The 17,774-nt window shown below is 47.9% G+C and overlaps 1 protein-coding gene across 3 annotated transcripts in view; it reads right to left on the bottom strand.

Moving 5' to 3' along the window:
- CCDC88C (coiled-coil and HOOK domain protein 88C) overlaps nucleotides 1–11,804 on the bottom strand; it is a 128,448-nt gene extending 116,644 nt beyond the window's left edge. For 2 of the 3 annotated variants that reach the window (XM_004434203.3, XM_087448045.1), the window contains exons 1-3: nucleotides 11,645–11,804; nucleotides 10,834–10,934; nucleotides 3,850–3,958 (exon numbers count right to left, since the gene is read on the bottom strand). In XM_004434203.3, the coding sequence (XP_004434260.2) occupies nucleotides 3,850–3,958; nucleotides 10,834–10,934; nucleotides 11,645–11,704 (270 nt within the window). In that variant the 5' untranslated portion in view covers nucleotides 11,705–11,804. Of the gene's footprint in view, nucleotides 1–3,849; nucleotides 3,959–10,833; nucleotides 10,935–11,644 lie in introns of those variants that run through there. The other variant, XM_087448046.1, reaches the window with a different exon arrangement.
- Nucleotides 11,805–17,774: the final 5,970 nt, after the last annotated feature.

Genomic DNA, 17,774 nt, shown 5'->3' with positions numbered 1-17,774 from the left:
GCGCTCTGCCCCAGGAGACCTGGCTGAAGGTGCGTCTTCTAGACTTCACTAGACATGCTCTACCCAGTGGTTCTCACAGGAGTGTGCATCAGAATCACCCGGAGGACTTGTTAAGCTAAGACTGCTGGACCTCCACAGCAGGTCTGGGGAGGGGCCTGACGATCTGCATTTCCAACAATTTTCAGGCGATGCCACCGCTGCTGGTTTGGGGACCACATTTCGAGAACCACCACTCCAGCCCACTGATTCCCAATCCTGTCGGAAGGAGGAGTGACTTAAACAGCTGGGGAACTTCTGAAAATGCAGACTGCAGGCCCCACCCCAGAAGAGTTCAAGCAGCAGGTCAGGAGGCGGCCTGAGACCTAGGCCGAGACACAGGTGGTCAGACTGAGCCCAGTCACGCTAGTTTTCACCCACCGCCTGTCCTCTGCCCCAGAAAAAGGTCAAGAACCCTTTGTCTCCACGGGTTTTCAGAGGCAAATTTGAGCTTCCTTGTGAAACAAGCCCATGCTATTGAAGAGAGGCCCCTGTCCCTCCTAACTGGCCCTGCCCCATGGTGCCTCAGAAAAGAAGGGGATAGCCAGGGGCACAGAACTGTTGCCTGCCAAACAAGACCCAGGGCTGGATTCCGTGACGTTGATGTGTCTACTGAAAAAGCCACGGGTGAGAGGGAGTCCCACTCACTTGGGGGGTGACCTTTCCCTCCCCGGCACCCCAAAGTAAGGAATGACATTTGTCTCGCTTCATTCCAGGCCCTCACAACCTGCAGGGCCACTTTCACAAGGGGACATCGGGCAGTAGGTCTTTTGGAAAACTTTCTTGAATGTCTCTTTGCAATAATAACCAATTATGTTTATGCCATAATGTCAGCTGGGAGGAAAAAAAGGCAGGATATGCAATTGTATATACAGCATGACCACAACGGTGTAAAACAAAAACTATTCAGGCAACAAGTGGAAGGAAACACTAAAAATGTTAATAGTGATTGTCTTCGGGTGGTGAGATTATGGGTGTTTCTTTCTTTCTTGCTACTTGTTTGTTTTCCAAGCTGTTTATAAAGAGCACTTATTACTTATATGACCAGAACTTTATTTTACAATAAATTGGAAGGAAAAAATACTCAGTAGAACACTGCCCACACCAAACCTGTGTCAGCCCAAAAGGCAGATGTCCTGCCAGCTTTCTCAAGTGAGCAGGACTGACTGAGGGGCAGGGATGGCTCACAGCCCTTAGCAAGTGCTTTCAGCAAACACTGACCCTGGGCAGGGGCTGAGGCTGCCAACACACACCAGCCCTGCTCTCAAAGAGCCAACAGTGCAGAAGCGAACAAGGATGCACGGTCCTCGCTTCTATCTGTGAGTCTTTCTGGGCCCTGAGAATGGACTAGCCATCTTCTCCCTCCTGTGACTGTTTCCCATCTTCTGGAACTCTACACAGTGCCCCAAGAGCAGCAGACTGCCTCCAAATCGACACAGTCTCAAGCCGGTGTTGAGCCCCCTCTGGCCAGCCCAGACCTGGACCATCAGAGCTGCCGATCACCACCGGCGTCTGTCCGACTGGGCCAGCAAGACCGGGACAGCATCTGCCTGGCCAGCCAGCTTGCAGCAAGAGCCTGACGGCTCCACGCTGCTCAGAGAGCTGCAGAAATGCTCCCCTCCACCTGAGACCGTCAGGGAGAGGTTACCACCCACCAGCCACACCTGCGGTAGGAGACACACCTGTCGAGAGTTATCACTGTTGGCTCTGGCCTGCCTGGCAAGCCTGTTTCGAATCTGAATTTCTTTCTCTCTCAGGTTCACACCTCCCTGCTTTTGATTCATCTGAAACTTGGCAAAGCAGACCTTCACCCAAGAACTGTGGAGGATGCTGACCTCGAGTGATGGAGGACAGAACTGTGTTGTGCCTCCACGCCTTCCTCCACCTCAACACCCTTTCCCCCTCTCTCCTTCCCATGACCTCCAAACATGCAAACTCAGTCACCTACCAAAACTCCACTCAGGTGTCCCCTCCTCCAAGAAGCCTTTCCCAACCACCCTTCCCCGCCCCCAACAACACAGCCTTAGCTTAGTGGCACTTAGCACACGGCATTGAAAGCACCTGCTTACCACGAACAGTGCCTGCAGACAGGGATCAAGCCCTGAGTTCCTGCTTAACTGCCAGCACAGCCCCCAGACAGCCCTCTCCACGCCCAGACCAAATTCACTGGCAGCACCATGGCCCTTGCCCAGCTTCCCCCGCCTGTGGTTGTCACTAGCTGAGACCTACCGGCCTACAGCATGCCCATCCCTGAGCATGGCTCCCTTCAGACAAGGAAATGAACCCACTTCAACCCCAGCCAGGCCTCCCCCTGACCCTCAGCCCCTCCTCAGTGCAGCCGGCACCTGTACCTAAAAGGATGGGGCTGGTTCTAAGCCTCCAGAGGCTGCTCCGAGTCCGCGGTGCCGCGCTACCAACAGTCCATGGAATGAGCAGAGGTAGCTTGCTGAACTGGCCACACAGGCAGAGCATCCCAGCACCCAAGCTCCCTCTCACGCCCCAACCCCAATGGGAGGAGGATGGAAACAATCATTTCAGACATCCCAGGACACCGTCCACTCCCTCCCTCTCCTATCCCTTTTCAAATTCGTGTTGAGCCAGAAGGGCTCCTGCAGCAACCAGAGCCCTCGGCAGGAACGGGGCCCAGCACACAGCCCAACGCCACGGCACAGACTCCGCCCGACAGCCTATCCAGCTGTCCCTCAGCTGACCTCAGAACAGCAACCACTACCTGAGGGCAGAGAGGGGAGCCATGGCTGGCCTGAGGGCTTCCTCATGTTTGCAGGGAACTCATGACTCAGAAGATGCTCCCAAACCTCAGAACCAAGACTAAGTTACTGCCCAGGAAGTTGAGTGCTAGGAAGAGGTTTCAGAGGCAGAATCTGGTCGAGAGGTCAGTGAAACCCCAGCATGCATCTGGAAGCGACTTGTTTTTGAGTGGGGGTGCTTAAACTGTGTTCCCTGGCGTCCTGATTACCCACAGAGATGCCCTGGAGGGCGAGGAGGGGGCTGAACAGAGGGCACTAAGGCTCCCCACCCCCAAGTCAATCAGAGTCACCAGGGCTTCACCTGGGGTTTCAAGAAAAAAAATCATATTTGGGGAAAAAGTTTCACTGCTAAGAAAAAGTTTGAAAACTAGGGCTCCGAGATGCACAGTTTAAGTCTGTATCCCATCAATGCTGGCCATATAAAGATCATGAACATCAAAGATTCACCTGACCTTCCCAAGGCTGGGCTGAGGATTTTAACAGCCCTTCCTCATCAGGCCCACTTGCCCGACCCATCGAAATCACTGAGACACAGTGAGCACCTGACAAGTGGACACTCCATACCATGAACCCCAGTGGTCCCATCTGCAAGCTGGGGGCTCATCAACTATATTCTTGGGCCAGACGTAACCCTCCTGTGGTCACTCTCTCTCCCTCAACCCTTCGAATTGCTCCTGTACAGACACACTGAGCTGTGGGCGATACGTCACGGTGCCCCTCACAGAGCCCGTTCTAGCCAGTCCCCATTTGATTGCACGCTTGGGGCCACAGCTGTGAATTGAGGCTTCGCTCTGGGGCCCTCACAGCACCAGGCACGATGCTTTGCACACAGTTCAAAGGACATTCACTGGACAAAGTAAAGCGATCCAACATCTGACCCTTCTCACAATGCCAAAAAAAAGGTGCAAGTGAGAACACAGCGAGCAGCAAGCACATGCCTAACCATGAACAGCATTTCCTCTCGTCTTCCTGTGGGGAAACCGTTTGAGTGACGATATTGCCAGACGCACAGCAGAACTCTAGGGGAACAGAGAACCGCCCTTACCTGGTAATAGGTCTTTATGTTTCTCACCAAGATGGTCAAGTTCTGAATGCGAAGGTTCACATCATTGTTGACGTGCTTGTTGATGCGTTGATTTGTTGGCCTGGGATCTCTAGTGGAAAAAAGATGAAAGTGGAAATTACATCTCCCAGCATTAGCCACACCCTCTTTCCCAGACGAGATGGAGCGCTGGCTTCTCTCCAAGCATAGAGGTGTGACAAGTGTGGCTCGAATCAAATCCTAATTCTGCCACTGCCAAGCCGTGGACCTGAGGGGAGCCACATCACCTTTCCGCTCCCTGCACCCAAGTACCTAGCCCACCACAGTCCCTTCATCAATGTTATTTCCGTTCCCACTGCTAGTAACACCCATAAACAACCACCAAATGTCAACACAGACCCAAAAATCTACACTGTACAAAAATCAGTAGTCTATACAAAAATATATTTCAAGATTAAAGGGATTAAAAGCTGAAGAACCCAAAATATGTGAAATATCAAGAAAGATAGAAAAGGGGAAAAAAAGTACATTTCTGACTTACTAAACCAATAAAATCATTAATGTTCCATTTTACATGGGGTCCCCTCCCTGCCACCTGAATTGGTCTTGGGCTGGTCCTGCCTGTGATTTACATTCCAGGAACACAATTCTGTCTTGAAAAACGACATCATCAGTCTGTGACACTATGGTGTACAATGCCCCCTATGAGAAATGCTAACAGAGACACAAATAACTCACGTGGGAAACCCCCAAAGTGTCATTTATTTTCTGATCTCAGGCTGAAGTCAGGACTGGTTGTGATGAAACTAGAAATCTGAACCAACTGATATATAATTTCACTCATCTGTGTACAAGACATTTCTCAAAATTCTCAGTGTCAAAAAATATTTTCTATTTAAAGAGAACAGACTCAACAGAATTAGGCTTCCACCCCTCCACGAACCCCACACTGCTTTTCACAACAAAGTCCTCCCTCCCTTTCTACTGTCCCAAGACACCGAGAAGGCTGTCTAATTCAAATGAGGGCTGTCTTCACGGTTGCATCCGTCATCCGAGCCCTGTGATACGGGTGCTGAGCCTCCTGGGGGCTGGTATGACAGAAGACAGGCAGCCTCGTCCTCCTTCCTCAGTAACCAGGTCCCTCGACGATGAGGGCCGCACAGGAGGGGGAGTTTGGGGAGTTAAGGAAATCAATCTCAATGCCATTTGGCTCATTCCAAGCCAATAATTAAGAGAAAACTGACAAATAGAAAAAAAATCTACAAACAGACATCACTTCAAATGTCACTGGAAATACAATTTTTTTTTTACAAAACACAAGCTGTTCAAAATTTAACGATTAGGTAAATATTTGATAGATCCACTATGAGTCCCTAAACTGTAATGTGTATATGCAAACCCCTTTACACATTACATGCAATAATCAGCCATGGATTTTATTCAATCATCCTGTATCCCCTAAAACAGTCACATGGGCACCTTGGGGCAACCAGAGAACCTCTTTTCAACTGTCATGTGACAACATTTCTTGTTGTCCCCACAGAGCAATGGAGTCTGGCCAAGCTATCCACATGTTACAGGTTTCTCTTGGAGCCATCCGTTACTGAGAAAATAAAGGTTAACAGTTCAGTGGAGATTAATCTAGGAATAGAGGAGGCATTCAGAATATAAACCACAAAGGCATTTTAGCTGCAGAAGTGTCCCTAGCATTACAAAATAATTTATCCTAAAGGTACGATTCTCCTCCCTTTATGGCAGATACCTTAAGAGACGAGGAGCAATTTTATCAAGTGACAAATGTGCTTCTTAAAATTGCAGAAGTTACAGAACTGCAGAGCTTTCTCGGTTTTACTGTTAGTGCAGTCCCAGCTTCGTTTAGGTCAGACGGGACCACCCCGGGAGGGCCAGCAGCCGCAGGGCCTCAGCACACACGGGGACGTTCACTGCACATGCAAAGGCACCACACACTCCCAGCGTGGGGACGTGGGCGTCCGACAGGTGACAGCAGGCAAGCCTCTGACCATCCCTGCTTTTCTTCTCCCCAGTTCTGGGAAGCAACAGCTAATTGAAACTGTACTCCAAAAGAGCCTTGACGTTTATGATATGTGTAATTAGACTAATTATCATGATCATTAGTGCTCCCTCCTTTAACTAAGGCTCTCAGGGTAAAGAGAGGTTATTAGGAAACAAATCCAAGCAGAAGTTAACTACGGTTAAGGAAGGCCTATCCCCACTCTACCCAGCGTAACCCCCGCCTCTCCGTGCGGCAGGAAATGGGTCAGGAGCCGCTGATTCCAGTCTGGAAGCTGGGACTGGCCAAAGTTCTCTGGGCCACAGTTTGCTCACCTTCCAAATGACTACAGGATGCTTCCAGCCCTAAAAGGCTATCATGCTATGAAGGCCAGGTCTGCACTGGCAAACTTGGACCGTACTTGGTCCTATGTCCCAGGAAGAGGGCATCATAGAACCATTGCCCTGCAATTCCCCGACATTGATAACTAGGATCCTCTTCACTTGACAGCCCCACGTCAGGACCCTAGAGGACACAGGTGTAAGCATCTGATAACTTGTCTGAACTTGGAGAGTTCCAAGTCGGAAGTGTGGGGCCCCCCAGGGCTTTCTTCTCATAAAAACTTCTAACTAGAAAAAAGGAAATCAGCTCTCCCTAGAATTTTAAAGAGAGAGTTATAATTTACGTTTATATAGCAACCTTGCCCCCCTCCTTTGTGAAAAAGCCAGCCCCCAACTTTTGGTTATATTCCAAAGACTTCCTAAATTCAAAACCGAATCAAGAAACTATGTCTTGATACAGATAGTGGAGCTGTTTATAATATAGCAAGGTGTAAAAAAAAAAATAGAAAAAGGATGTTAATAGTAGCATGAGCCCAATTTGTATAAAAATACATTAGGAACATATATTAATATATATGCCAGAGACAACATCTGGAAGGCACCAGAATATTAATACTGCTACGCCCACATGGCAAAATTATATTTTGGCAATTTTTTTTTTTTTTTTCCGCTGAGGAAGATTGCACTAACATGCATTACCAATCTTCCTCTTTCTTTTGCTGGAGGAAGATTAGCCCTGAGCTAACATTTGTGCCAATCTTCCACTAATTTCTATGTGGGACACCCCCACAGCATGGCTGGTGAGTGGTGAAGGTCGGCACCCAGGATCTGAACCCACAAATCCAGGCCACCGAAGCAGAGTGCCTGAACTTGAACCACCTGGCCACGGGGCCGGCCCAGGCAATTTTTATTTTGCTCATCTGTATGTTCCTACTCCCCTATGATGACCATGAATTTTTTGCATAATTTTTAAGGACTCAAAGTCCCCGTGAGTGTCACATGCTGCAGCCAAAAAAGGAAATTAAGTTCATGAGTAAGAATCTGTTTTTGCTCCAACACAAACGCATTCAACTAATAACTATTTGCCCTTTTATCCTCAGCTTTTATTTCTGAAAAATGGGAACGTAACTCCTCTTCCAGCACAGTAGGGGGAAAAAACTACCCTTCAAAGGCTTTTAGGAAGCTTAAGAAACTCTCCCATTGGCCTGATATTTCCAACCTCTGGATAATTAATATATTACCTGGAATTCTGCAGCTAGCACCAGGGGTTAGAAAAGAGTCTGAAAAAGCAAATCATGTTGGATTTACCGCAGGCCTTGCACAGGCACAAGCTCTCAGCCCCAGTCGAAAGTCCCCAACTGCACTCAACAGCCATCGCATCAAATCAGCTGTCCAGTCTCACATGCACAGTTGCACACGGGCAGACACACACAAACCCAGCTCTGGGCCTCACTCTAATAATGACGACTGACATTTGTTGGGCATTTTCTATATGCATAATCTTATTTAATCCTCCCCAAATTTATAAAATACCATCCCCTTATTACTGATCAGGAAATTGAGGCTTAGAGAGTTTAAGTAATTTGCCCAAGGTAACAGAACTAGTAAGTGGCAGAGGGGGGATTTGAACTTGTCTGCCTGATGCTAGAGTCAAAGCTCTTAAATAATTTTCCTACGAGACAGTGCAAAAGGTGTCCACACTGAATCAGACACCTCGTGTTCCCTTGGGTACCAGCAGTACCCAGAGAAACCGCATTTACAGAGGAACTATTCAGCAAGTTTCCCATGCACCTCCATCCACGCCACTCAATGCCACACTTTCATTCAGGAATTCTCCTAGACCTGGGCCTCCCCTGAAAGCTGAGCTCACAGGGCTTTCCTGCTTCCAGGCACTGATGTCACCGGGAGGCCAGGGCCAAGGGACTACTACCGCAGCCTACTTCAGTTGCCAGAGACAATGCCCAGGTACAGTCACGTGACTTTTAGCAGCTTCCATATGGCTCTGAAGTGTTAGGTAACACGCCTCTCATCTGAGCTCCAGTAACCGAGTTAGCATACTGCTCTCTGCAATTTTCTCAGGTCCTACCAACTTGGGGAGAATTTATCAAAAGAGGCGAATAGCACCCAGTTGGAGGTACCAGCATGGGAGATAAGACAGACTAGCCTTATCACTTACCTGCTAGTGAGCCTGACATTTCTCCATTTAGCAGAAGTGAGAACAGAGGCTTCGCTTAAGTACGGTGTTAGCCTCGTTCGTCCCAGAGTCCCGTTTTGCCCTTGATCTCGTTCAGAGAGGGCTAAGGCTAAGAACCATGCAGTAATCTAGGAGACTACGAATGTGGGAGAAAGGCAGACCGAGAAAAAAACTTTTATGGGGTGCCTCAAATCCTTTCTGGATTAAGATGGTGAATACACAACTGACACCAACCCCTATTAAGTGGCAGGCACTGATCATTCCATTTAATCCTCTCAACCAACTCTTAGGGGGTACTTCACTCCCTATTTTACAGATGAGGAAACTGAGGTGTTGAGTGATGTGCCCAAGGTCACATAGCTCGTATGAGAGAGACTTACAGATCGAACCCAGGCTGGCTACCTAGGCTGTCGACACTAGAGCTGGAATTCTTTTGTGTGTTTTTCTAATTGAGGTAATTTTTACATAGAATGAAATGCATATATCTTAAGTTACAGCTTGACGAGTTTTGAAAAATAAAACATATGCTAGTCAATACATAGAACATTTCTACCGCCCCTAGAAGTTCCCTGTGCCCCCTTTCCAGTCGATCCCCACCCACTTCGAGGAGCAAACAAAAAATTACTATCACCTGGAGCAGGGTTTACTCTGATCACCCTATTGGTAAGCTGTGTGCTGCCGGTGCCACTTTCTCCTTGATTTCTTCCTTCTGGAAAGCCACCCAAACAGCTTCCCCGCAGTCCCTTCCTCTGTGCCTGACCTTGGCCAGAAGGACCCAGAAGCACTGCTTGAGGCCTTAAGAGCTGCTAACTGATCAGTTCCCACTTCCAGAACGATTACCTTGGCATATTACAGAGGAGAAAATAACATTTGAAACTGTCAAGGGGAGGAGAGAAGCCCTTCAAGCAGAATGTAGCCATGGGCCAAGAGTGAACAAGAGACGAGCTGGCATTTCTCGAAGGAATGGTCCAACAGGCTCTCCTGATTTACAAGCAAGTGGTAAACGCTTCAGGAATTCGAAAGGTCAGGGAAGAAAGAGAAACAGTCTCAGGGCTTTTGTTCTCCCCTCTGCCTGGGTGTAAAAGCTGAATGAAAAGGCTGGGGATACTGCTGGTTTTTTTAATTAAACAGTCTTGGGCTTGGGTAAGGACAGGTTGAAGTTTCACTGGTCACTGCACCAATGGAATCCTGTAATTTTCGGGGTCCACCAGAACGGAGGGAAGAGCTGCCAGAACTTGAATATGCCACCAGACAACCCCAGGGAAGCTCATTCTCATCAGTGTTCTCGGAGAAGTGCTGCCAACGCTGATAACAGATTTGTCATTTTAGAATCTAATCAAACACAAGATTGGGAGTGCCTTAAAAAAAAAAAGACATTAAAACTAAAGTGTCTTTCCCACAGCATGACACCAAATGACTTATTAACACAAAAAGAGCAATGTTCTCGGGAAATTTTTTTAAAACAGACCGTTGCAGGTAGACCTATTTAAACCACTTTCTGAATATGCCAAAGCTAACTGTTCCTCCTCCTGCGTGGGCTACAAAAGGAGCTGATTCTCATTAGCTAATGGGCTCATACTCAAGTAGGACAACTTGCTCAGTTGCAGGTGAGCATAAGGGGCTGATCCACAAAGAACATAAGACTGTTTTATTTTGCTTCAAGAGCCTGTGAATCACACTGACACACAGTTCCAATATGTTCCCTGCAGTTTCTGAGTTAAAAACAGACTACACCGGTAGGAGCCAACACCTACATGTCGCAGGCTGTCAATCAGACAGATAGACAGGCCCAGCAGAATTCAGCAACAGGAAAGGATGTGGTCAGATACACATGCTAGCAAGTTTAACTTCCACCAAGACCCTGTTGAAGCTGCATGCTTCAGAACAAACAGTACCACAGCGTTCTGACTCCCCCTGCCTCTCTTAACACAGTGACTTGAAATCCAGTTCATAAGAAGGGACTTAGCCAATTGCACTTGCTATGGGGCCACTGAAAATGGAAGATGAATGAAAGGGAGCTCAGAAATGCACCCATCCTAACTCAGAATGAAACTTTTATAGTCACTCACCGATGCTCCCCACCCATCCAGACACTTCCTGTAACCAGACACTCTCCGTCACACTTCCTTGGCCCCAAGATGAAAGAGGGTTTTTTCATTTCAGGGCTCAAATCACAATTTACCCGAGTTTTAAGTCAACTGCACTACTTACACCATGTGGATGACAGTCATTCAATTCCAAATTTCCTTCATCAAACAAGCTGCCAACATGCTGTCCTGAAGTTCCTCATACCCTCACGAATGGCGAAAAGGCACCTTAAATGTTGCGATACCAGTGGCCCCACGTGCAAAGAACCCTCCTGTTGTAACCTCACATTCCATTTCCACAACCTTAAACTTTCTAAAGCATCATTCTTTCCTTCCTCCCTGAACAGAACTTACATTTGCAACATGATTTGGTTCAAAAAGATGCCGTCCGCTAAATCCATGTACATTGTCAGGTTGTCCTGGCTGCCGCTTCCGAATGGGCCAAAAGTTTTCACCTGCGGGGAGGAGGCGGAGAGAAAAGCAGGAAAAGTCACCCCACGCGCACAGTCTAAAGCTCTCCGGGGGAAAGGGCAGGCAGGGCCCGGGTGGGCAGAAGCGGGTCCCCCACGCCCACCCACCTTTCAGCAGGCACCAAGCCCACCCTTCTCCAGGGCCTCTCTTTCCTCCCCGCGCCAAGCAACAGACGCGAGACAGCAGGAGGAAAACTTCCTCGCCACTTTTCTCCAGCTTCCCAAAGCCGAAAAAAATAAAAGGGACTTTTCAATAAATTTCTCACGTCTCAAATCCACTGGAAATCACTGCGCCCACCCCAGCCTGTATACGTTCCCACTCGGAGGCCCCCAATCCCCACCGCCATCCGCCCGCTGGTCTCAGGGGTTCAGAAACTACACGAGGATATTTTTGGGGAGTGGATCCTTCTCCTGAGTGGTCAAGCAATGGCACTCAGGGTGACCGCTCGGACCCTGCCACTCCAGGGCCGCCAGCCCAGCGCCCCAGCGGGAACAGGTGTACCCGCTCAGCCCCTGGCCGGGCCGGGAGAGCCGGCTCCAGAGCTGGAAACGCCTCTGGACCCCGGGACGCGGCCCCCGACCCCGGCCGGGAGCACTTGCTGAGTCCCCCGCGCCGATCGGGTCTGCGGCGACCGCGGGCGGCGGGGAGAGGAGCCGGTGCACCAACAATGGGGCGGGGAGCCGGGCGCACTCACCCAGGTCACCAGCGGGCTCTGCAGGAAGAGCTCCATGAGCTCCGAAACGGTCACGTCCATGCTGAGGCTGTGCCCGCCGGCTCCGCGCCCCGCGCCGCGGCACAAAGGGGCTCCGGCAGCCAGCGGCGGGCGCGGGGCTGCGGCGGCTCGCGCCCGGGAGACAAAGGCGGGGCGCGAGCCCACGTTCCGCGGCTCCGGCGGCCCCGCGCCCCGCCCGGGGCTGGGGGAAGGGGAGGGACCGCCGCTTGGGGAGGAACAATGCGGCGCGCAGCCCCGCCCCTCGGCCGCCCTGGGCAGCCGGCGCGCCGCCTCGCGGTGCCGGGGCCGGGAGCCGGGGCGCGGGCGCGGCTGCGCGGGGCGCCGGGAGGGGGCGGCGGTCCGCACGTGGGTGGGGGTGGGCTGCGTCCGCGCGGCGGGTCCCGGCAGCCCGCATGTGGGTCGCCGCCGCGCGTACGCCGAGAGCAGCCTCCGCGCGCCTGGGGCCCCAGCACGTGGCGTCTCCCTGCGCGCGTGCGTCCGCTGCGGGGCCCCGGCGCCAAGTGCGACCAGAGCACCCGCCTGTGCCTTCCGGGCTGCACGCGGGAGACTGGGGACCCCTACCTTCTGAGGTCGCGCCCCTCCCGCCGTATGCTGGGGGCACAGCGGGGCCCGACCCCGAGACTGCCGCCCCAGGCAGGTGCAGCCTATCGGCCTCCAGTGCCGCCGAGAGGCCCCGCCCGGGCCCGTGGCGGGAGAGCCAAGCCCGCGCGCCCCACGTGCCGGGGTCGGTCCCGCGGGCAGGTGGGGCGCAGGCCCGGAGGTCAAAGGAGGAAACTTGGTGTTGAGTTTAGACCGTAGGAGCGCGACCTTCTGCGCCCCACCCTGCCACCTCCCGGCTGCTTGCCTTCTGCAAGTTCCCGCAGGAAGCCCGTGATGCGGCCGCACCGACCTGGGCCTGCCCCAACTGTGACACCACTCCCACCCCCAACACCACCGCCCCTTTGCCGGAAAGGAGCCACATTTGGATTCCAGCTTGGAGCACATAGCAGCAGCTTGGTGGCAGGCGACAGGAAAAAGGACAAGGGCCCCAACGGGATGGAAAACAGCCCTGGGCCCAGACCTCCCTGCTGAGTCAGCTGCGGTGGACCCGAGTTCCGGCCCGTCTCTGCCACCTCACCTTGGGCTGGTAATAATTTCACACTAAGATTCAGTCACTGTTCAAAGCACTTGCTACGATTTAACTAATCTGTCTATTCCTCACGCGTTTCCCAGATGAGCCAGCCAGTGCGCGGTTGACCTGAAGGCCTTGCGCAATGCTTGGCAAGTATACAGTAGGCACTAAAAGGCTGCCGGTTGGGTTCACAATTCGAAAGTTGGCCCTGTCAGGTGTTGGGGCTGCGGCATCTGCCGGTGAAGTGTGGCATTGCAGCGGAGGTCTGTCGCACCTTGTTGGACGGGTGAGGGCATGAGATTGTGGCCCCAGGAGTCAAGTGGGCAGTGAGGGGTCCTAAAGAGAAGTGTGGAAGTCAGGGTGACAGAAAAGAAAGTACGAGACTGCGGAGGAACTAAAATTTCGAGTCTGTGTGGTTTTCTTGTGCACCAGAAATTCATTAATTCCTTAATTGCCCATATGGTAAAATCGGTTGGAAAATAGATATAATATTTATCCACATGCGTATTGGTTTAGAAGATAAAGTAAGGGATGCCGGTGGGGCCAGAATTGTTTTCACATTGAGCCTAACTCTTTTGGAAGGACAAGAAGGGGATCTTGGAAGTTATTTTTTTGGTAAGGTAATCTTTCACACTAAGAAATAGGTTGGATAAATGCTTTCTGACAGTTGTGGTGAGACATTTCTCGCCGTGATTAGAGAATTTGTTCCCGGGGATATTGACAGTCCCTGGGCCACAGCCAGGTCAGGAATTTATGTTTCGAGGGTCAGTTGGCTGCTGTGTTGATTCATAATCATTGATGTATCAGCAGTTCATTGGCTTGAGCCGCCTCACCCGATTCAGAAGGAGTTGACTCAGCATCCTTGTTCCCTGTGAGGCAGGGGGTCAGGTAAACTGGATGGTGCCCAGGTTACAGGCCTGGAAGGCTTGGAAGGGCTGGATGACCTGGACAAGTTACTTGCGATAGAAGTCTCTTAATTCATAAAATCGGAACAAGAACATTTTCCCTGTGTGACTTCACAAGATAATTTTGAGGTTCACAGTGATACCTGTAGAAGACTTTATAAATGTATGTAATCACTGGCTCTTCCTCATCTTCTGCCCCCTTTTTACCACTACTTAATAGGAATTATTTCCCCTAAGTCTCCATTGGGTGGGGGCTTAAGCTTCAGGGAGCAAATGCACAGACCATCTTCCTAACCACTAAGCAGTGGCCCTCCATCCCCCCAGAACGTCCCTGGGCTTTCACTCCATCTGTCTGAGACCTAACTCTTTATTTTTAAATTTTTTCTTGTTCATTTCTGCAAAAAAATAATTTCTCTGCTTTATACATTGCTTCCTAGACAGCCGTATTTTAATTATATTCTTCATTCTGATAAAGGAATTTTCTCCCCCTCTCAGAAAATGCTGGCTCATGGGCCGGCCCCGTGGCTTAGCGGTTAAGTGCGCGCGCTCCGCTGCTGGCGGCCCGGGTTCGGATCCTGGGCGCACACCGACGCACCGCTTCTCCGGCCACGCTGAGGCCGCGTCCCACGTACAGCAACTGGAAGGATGTGCAGCTATGACATAACAACTATCTACTGGGGCTTTGGGGGAAAAATAAATAAATAAAAAATTATAAAAAGAAAATGCTGGCTCAGCAGTGTAGGCTAATGGCATCTCTGTGTTACCTGATAGGAGCTTAAATTATTTGTACAACTTGGGGGAGGAGGCAGTGGCTATTTGTCAATGTGCCTCTGTATTTGATTTTTGTCAGAATAAGCATATATTACTTTCATAATTTTAAATTTTTTTTTTTTGGGTGTGGAAGATCAGCCCTGAGGTAACACCTGTTGCCAATCCTCTTTTTACTGAAGAAGATTGGCTCTGAGCTAACATCTGTGCCCATCTTCCTCCACTTTGCATGTGGGATGGCACCACAGCATGGCTTGGTGAGCGGTGCATCTGTCCGCACCCGGGATTCGAACCTGCAAACCCTGGGCCACCAAAGTGGAGCGGGCAAACTTAATCGCTATGCCACTGAGCCGGCCTCTTCAAATTTTTTTAATGTTAAAATACACATAACATAAAATTTACCATCTTAACCATTTTTAAGTGTACAGTTCAGTAGTATTAAACACATTCACATTTTTGTGCAGTCATCACCACTATCCATCCCCATAACTCTTTTCAACTTGTAAATCGGAAACTCTATGCTTATTAAACAATAATGCCCCATTCTCCCCTCCCCCCAGCCCCTGGCAGCCCCCATTCTACTTTCTGTCTTTATGAATTTGACTACTCTAACTACCGCATATAAGTGGAATCATACAATATTTGTCTTTTTGTGACTGGCTTATTTCAGTTAGCATAATGTCCTCAAGGATCATCCATGTTTATAGCATATTGCAGAATTTCTTTTTTAGGGCTGAATAATATGCCATTGAATGTATATATCACATTTAGCTTATCCATTCTTCAGTGGATGGATACTTGGGTTGCTTCCATGGTGAATAATGCTGCCATGAACATGGGTGTACAAATATCTCTTCGAGACCCTGCTTTCAGTTCTTTTGAGTATATACCCAGAAGTGGGATTGCTGGATCATATGGTAATTCTATTTTTAACTTTTTGAGGAACTTCCATACTGTTTTCCATAGTGGCTGTACCAGTTCACAATCCCACCAGCAGTGCGCAGGGTTCCCTTTTCTCCACATCCTCACTAGCATTCGCTATCTCTTGTCTTTTTGATAATAGCCATTCTAACAGGTGTGAGACTATATATCTCATTGTGGTTTTGATTTGCGTTCCCCTAATGGTTAGTGATTTGAGCATCTTTTCATGTACCTGTTGGCCATTCAGATATCTCCTTTGGAAAAATGTCTATTAAGGTCCTTTGCCTACTTTTTAATTGGATTATTTGTTTTTTTGCTGTTGAGTTATATGAGTTCTTTATGTATTTTGGATATTAACCCCTTATCAGACATATGATTTGCAAATATTTTCTCCCATTCAGTAGGTTGCCTTTTCATTTTGTTGATGATTTCTTGCTGTTTAGAAGCTTTTTAGTTAGATGTAGTCCCATTTATTTTTATTTTTGCTTTTGTTGCCTTTGGTTTTGGAGTGAGATCCAAAAAATCATCACTAAGACCAGTGTCAAGGAGCTTACCGCCTGTTTTCTTCTGGGAATTTTATGGTTTCAGGTCTGAGGTTCAAGTTTTTAATCCATTTGAATTAAGTTTTTGTGTATGGTGTAAAATAGGGGTCCAGTTTCGTTCTTTTTGCATGTGGCTGTCCAGTTTTCCCAACACCATTTATTGAAGAGACTGTCCTTGCCCCCACTGTATATTCATGGCTCTTTGCCGTAAATTAATTGACCATATGTGCGTGGGTTTATTTCTTGCCTCTCTGTTCTGTTCCATTGATGTATGTGTCTGTTTTTATGCCAATACCTTGCTGTTTTGATTACTATAGCTTTGTAATAAAGTTTGAAATCAGGGAATGTGATGCCTCCAGCTTTCTTCTTCTTTCTCAAGATTGCTTTACCTATTCAGCATCTTTTATGGTTCCATACAAATTTTAAGATTGTTTTTTCTATTTCTTTGAAAATTGGAATTTTGATAGGGATTGCATTGAATCTCTAGATTGCTTTGGATAGTATGGACATTTTAACAATATTAATTCTTCCAGTCCATGAGCATGGAATATCTTTCCATTTATTTGTGTCTTCAATTTCTTTCATCAATGTCTTAGAATTTTCAGCATACACGTCTTTCACTATCTTAGTTAAATTTATTCCTAGGCATTTTATTCTTTTTGATGCAATTGTAAATGGGATTGTTTTCTTAATTTCTCTTTCTGATAGTTCATTATTGATGTATAGAAATGCAACAGGTTTTTGTATATTGATTTTGTATCCTGCAACTTTACTGAATTTGTTAGTTCTAACAGTTTTATGGTGGAGTCTTTAGGATTTTCTTTATATAATATCATGTTATCTGCAAATAGTGACAGTTTACTTCTTCTTTTCCAATTTAGATGTCTTTTATTTCTTTTTCTTGCCTAATTGTTCTGGCTAGGACTTCCAATACTATATCGAATAAAAGCAGTGAGAGTGGGCATCCTTGTCTTGTTCCTGATCTTAGAGGAAAAGCTTTCAGCTTTTCCCCATTGAGTATGATGTTAGCTGTGAGCTTGCCATATATGGCCTTTATTATGTTGAGGTACGTTCCTTCTATACCCACTTTGTTGAGAGTTTTTATCATGAATGGATGTTGAATTTTGTCAAATGCTTTTTCTGCATCTATTGAGATTATTGTCTGATTTTTATTCATTTTGTTAAAGTGATTATCACATTCATTGATTTGTAGATGTTGAACCATCCTTGCATTCCTGGAATAAATCCCACTTGATCATCGTGTATGATTCTTTTAATGTATTATTGAGTTTTGTTTGCTAATATTTTGTTGAGGATTTTTGCATCTATGTTCATCTATTGGCTGTAAATTTTTTTCTTGTGGTGTTCTTGTCTGGTTTTAGTATTTGGGTAATGCTGGCCTTGTAAAATGAGTTTGGAAATGTTCCCTCCTCCTCTATTTTTGGAAGAGTTTGAGAAGAATTGGTATTAATTCTTCTTTGAGTGTTCGGTAGAATTCACTGGGGAAGCCATCTGCTACTGGACTTCTTTCTGTTGGGAGGTGTTTTTTATTGATTCAATCTCCTTACTAGTAATCAGTCTATTCAGATTTTCTATTTCTTTATGATTCAGTCTCGGAATGTTGTATGTTTCTAGAAATTTATCCATTTCTTCTACGGTGTCCAGTTTGTTGGCATATAATTGTTCATAGTGATGATCCTTTGTATTTCTGTGGTATTATTTGTAATGTCTCCTCTTTCATTTCTGATTTTATTTAATTGAGCCCTGGTTTTTCCTTGGTTGGTCTAGCTAAAGGTTTGTCAATTTTGTTTATCTTTTCAAAGAACCAGCTGTTAGTTTCATTG

Source organism: Ceratotherium simum, chromosome 24 (genome assembly GCF_057802395.1).
Source record: "Ceratotherium simum simum isolate JZ-2026a chromosome 24, ASM5780239v1, whole genome shotgun sequence".
Classification (NCBI taxonomy): Eukaryota; Metazoa; Chordata; class Mammalia; order Perissodactyla; family Rhinocerotidae; genus Ceratotherium; species Ceratotherium simum.
The sequence above is the reverse complement of the archived record's forward strand: the minus strand, read 5'-3'. Positions and strand labels throughout refer to the sequence as shown.